At 45.9% G+C, this 4,380-nt stretch overlaps 1 protein-coding gene across 1 annotated transcript; it reads left to right on the forward strand.

Moving 5' to 3' along the window:
- Window positions 1-2,823: 2,823 nt before the first annotated feature.
- On the forward strand, window positions 2,824-3,870 carry MOS (MOS proto-oncogene, serine/threonine kinase). Its single transcript, XM_030303917.1, has one exon. The coding sequence runs from the start codon at window positions 2,824-2,826 to the stop codon at window positions 3,868-3,870; it is 1,047 nt and encodes a 348-aa protein (XP_030159777.1).
- The last annotated feature ends 510 nt before the right edge of the window (window positions 3,871-4,380 follow it).

Here is a 4,380-nt window from a genome sequence, read left to right on the forward strand (position 1 = left end):
TCCCGAAGTAGCTGTTCACAGAAGGGCTGCCAATCGGAGCATTTCCAATCATTGCCTTTTTTTGCTCCTCGGCGGGTGCACCCAGTGTGTCTCTCTCCGTTGTTTCATTAGCACTTGGAGGGTAGATAGTGCCCACCCTGTTATCAACAAATGTCATCCTTTGCCTTTATTTGGGGATGACACGGTTACGGCACTTGATCAGATTAATCTTAATCCTCTGCGTTTTTAGTATATTACAAGAAGGCAGTAGGCTCTTTGATCTTTAACCTCAAAATTTAAGTCGGAAAAACTAGTCAAACTTCAGATTGGTTTAGCTTGTAGTGAGTTACATCAGCCCTGGCAGGGTACATTGTAAACCACTATTGTTTAACAAATCGGTGTCTTACGGGTATCAACACCTATACACTGTTTATTATGAGTTTCATAAATAATAACTAGCAGTTAGGCATTACTTATCAGGTCCTGATCTAAGTATTTGAAACAATTAGCAATTAGGTATAATTTTTCAGGTCCTGATCTAAGTATCTGGAACTCTGTTAATCCTGACAGCAATCCTGAGGTAGGGCGGATGAAACTGGAGGACAGGCAGGAACCCAGGCCATCTGGCCCCAGAGGCTGTCTTAAAATGGATATTCAATGAAATACTTTTTTTAAAAAAAGATTAGCTTTAAAAAAAATTTAATGTTTATTTTTGAGAGAGAGAGACAGAGCACGAGCAGGGGAGGGACAGAGAGAGAGGGAGACAGAATCCGAAGCAGGTTCCAGGCTCTGAGCTGTCAGCACAGAGCGGGATATGGAGCTCGAACTCACAAAATCACAAACCCTGTGAGATCATGACCTGAGCGGAAGTTGGACACTTAACCGACTGAGCCACCCAGTCGCCCCAGCAATGAAATACTCTTGAGCAGATTGGCAGATGATGGGTATAATGAACTTGGGGCTTGTGAATGTAGAGTACCACATTTTCATTAATACCTTACATTTTATATAAATAATAAAATCAACCTTTGGAAAATGAACTCTCTATGCTCTTATCTTAACAATAAAAATTACATAACAAGTCACGTCATTTTGCCAAGAAGGTTATGACACTCTATTACTCTTCTTTGACTAATATTCGCAGCATTCCTCATGCCAGGAAACTAAATTATACCTATGTGACAACTATTAAATAAATTTTGCAGTATAGACTTACTGTAGAATTTTATTACTTTCTTATTTTCCTCTCTCCACTGTCATCCTTTTGTATTTTGGGTTGGATTCAACTCCCTTTCTACTAAAATATTTCATAAGTGTCCACTTTTTAGACTTTTGTTGTTATCAGTGTGTACAGGACTCCCCAACTTTTATCCCAAAATAAAGAAGTTTAGTAATTATTATCCTAATTTCTTTAAGTGAAAAAACTGAAGCTCGAACAGGTTAAACACTATACACGAGATCACATACTAAGGCAGATGGGTAGTATAGACTAGAAATCCTATCCTAGGGCTCAACAGACTTCAAATGGCTTCTGTAAATGCCTTGGGTTTATTCTCCTATCTTCTCAGAACGAATATATCTCAAAAGCATAGATCTGTCATCATAAAAATATAGTTTAACATCACCTGTGTGCTCTCCGTACAAGAAGAACAGAACTTGAAAGACGTAGATCCTAACATGTTCCTCTGTTTTTTTATCAATAGGGTATGTTGGTCTTTTCCCCAAAGATATGGAATGCAAATTAGTGGGAGGTAGGGAGTTTGTTGTTACAGAAACTAGAAAGGAAGAATTTATGGTTGCACAGCAAGCCCCTGGTTTAATTTCAACATCTGGTTGTCCACATTACATATAGACAGTAGTGATTCTGTGCCATTTTTATTCAGATCTTTCCTCTCCTAGGATTCTCTATTTGTTATTATTTGAAGCTCTGATCATGGCTCTGAATCTGAATCTGTTCTTTTTTTCTCCCCCGCTCCTCCCCCCCCCCCACTCTGTTTCGACACTTCTGTAACTCATTTGCTAGGAAGTCGAGAATCTCTCTTGTAAGTGAGCTTACCGGGTGGGCCAAACTACCATGGCCCAGGGTTGTTAGGAAGTCGATACGTTGCTAAGAAGTCTTGCTAATTTGCTATATAAGCTGAATGGAGTGTCAGAGAATTTTCCTTTCCCCTGATGAACTTAGGAGATGGATGTTTTGACCTGTATCAGTGATTCTATTTGGATCGATTACTTCGAGGTTAGTTTTTTATCCATGTATGAATGTTGCACCTAATTATCCCTGTAATCGGTTAAACAAATGTCAGCTGTTCGTATTTCAACTCTTCCTGCCAATAACTGCTGGAAGTGATTTAATGCAGCTGGAAAACAACACTGACAATCATTATAGCCTGCAAAGTGTGAAATCATTTCATTGCACTATTGTGGTCTCCTTAGTCTGAGGACTGATCACGTTCTGCGGATGACGCTTAAAAAAAAAGAAAAGCCGGTTTTATTATAATTAGGGAAATACTGGGAAAAAGGGGGTGGGCCCAGGGGCAGCTCGGTGTTGTTTACCTGGTGAACTCTTCTCAGTCAAGAGCTTGTTTTTACAAGAAGGCGCTTTCAGCGTTGAAGGGAAATCCTGTCATCTGAAAAAGAGGGCTGTGCTTCATTCAAGATTGTTTCCCCCTTCTGATAAAAACACTTGCTGATTACACCCCAGATGCGGCTCCTTTGGGGGAAAACGAAGGAAGAGGAGAAAAACGCTGGGTGGAGCCAAGGGGTGGGCAGCAAGGCTTCCAAACGCCCGGGGCCTCTTCTCTTTCCGCTCGCCTGTGTGGCTCCGGGGTCCGCTTCGAAGGCGCGATGCCCTCGCCGCTTCCCCGGCGCGGTTACCTCCCCGGCGAGTTTTCGCCCCCGGTGGACTCGAGGCCCTGCAGCAGCCCTGCTGAGCTGCCAGGTAGGGCAGGGAAGCTCCTCGTGGGTGGCACTCCTCCCAGGGCCCCGCGGCTACCGCGCCGGCTGGCCTGGTGCTCCATTGACTGGGAGCAGGTGCGCTTCCTGCAGAGGCTGGGAGCTGGCGGGTTTGGCTCGGTGTACAAGGCCACCTACCACGGTGTTCCGGTGGCCATAAAGCAAGTGAACAGGTGCACCAAGAACCGACTGGCGTCCCAGCGCAGCTTCTGGGCCGAGCTCAACATCGCCAGGCTTCGCCACGACAACATCGTGCGGGTGGTGGCCGCCAGCACGCGCACGCCCGCAGGCTTTAACAGCCTGGGCACCATAATCATGGAGTTCGGTGGCGATGTCACCTTACACCAAGTCATATACGGTGCCCCCAGCTGCCCTGAGGAGGACGCGGAGCCTCGCTGCTGTGCCAGAGAGCAATTCAATTTGGGAAAGTGTCTGAAGTATTCCCTAGATGTCGTGAACGGCCTCCTTTTCCTTCACTCGCAAAGCATCGTACACTTGGACCTGAAGCCTGCGAACATTCTGATCAGTGAGCAGGACGTCTGCAAAATCGGCGACTTCGGTTGCTCCGAGAAGCTGGGAGATCTGCCGTGCTGCCGCACTCCGCCTTACCCCCCGGGGGGCACCTACACCCACCGAGCCCCAGAGCTCCTGAAAGGAGAGGCCGTAACGCCCAAGGCTGACATCTATTCCTTTGCCATCACTCTCTGGCAAATGAGTACCAAGGAGGCCCCGTACTCAGGGGAGCGGCAGTACGTGCTCTACGCTGTGGTGGCCTACGATCTTCGCCCGTCTCTGTCAGCAGCTGTCTTCACGGACTCCGTGTCTGGGAAAAGACTGGGGAAGATCATCCAGTGCTGCTGGAGGGCCAGTGCCTTGCAGCGGCCAAGTGCAGAACTCCTCCTGGTCGACCTTAACTCCTTAAGAGCTGAATTTGGCTGACTAAACCTGTATCAAGATAGGCTTTGTCTTTGTTTCTGCTCGTTTTTAAAGAAGTGACCATGTAGAAAAAAAACATATCTGCGGGATGGGTTTTTAGAAAATAAAGTTATTAAAAACTCCTTTTTTGTCTCCAATACCTTTTCTTTTTTTAACTTATTTTGAGAGAGAGATGGGGGGGGGGGGGTAGGAGGGGTCGAGAAAGAAAGAGGGAGAGGGAGAATCCCAAGCAGGCTCTCAGCGCAGAGCCTGATGCGGGGCTGGAACTCCTGAACCATAAGATCATGACCTGAACCGAAATTAAGAGTCAGACGCTCAACCGACTGAGCCACCCAGGCGCCCCTCAAATACCTCTTCTAAGACACACAGCACAACTACAAATCTAGTAGTTGTCTTAATATTGTTAGTAACCTTATTCCCTTAGAGAATCATACACTTTGCTTTCGCAGCAAGCATGCTTCTTTTTTTTTTTAACGTTTATTTATTTCTGAGACAGAGAGAGACAGGGCACAA

This window comes from Lynx canadensis, chromosome F2 (assembly GCF_007474595.2).
Source record: "Lynx canadensis isolate LIC74 chromosome F2, mLynCan4.pri.v2, whole genome shotgun sequence".
In the NCBI taxonomy this organism is placed as follows: Eukaryota; Metazoa; Chordata; class Mammalia; order Carnivora; family Felidae; genus Lynx; species Lynx canadensis.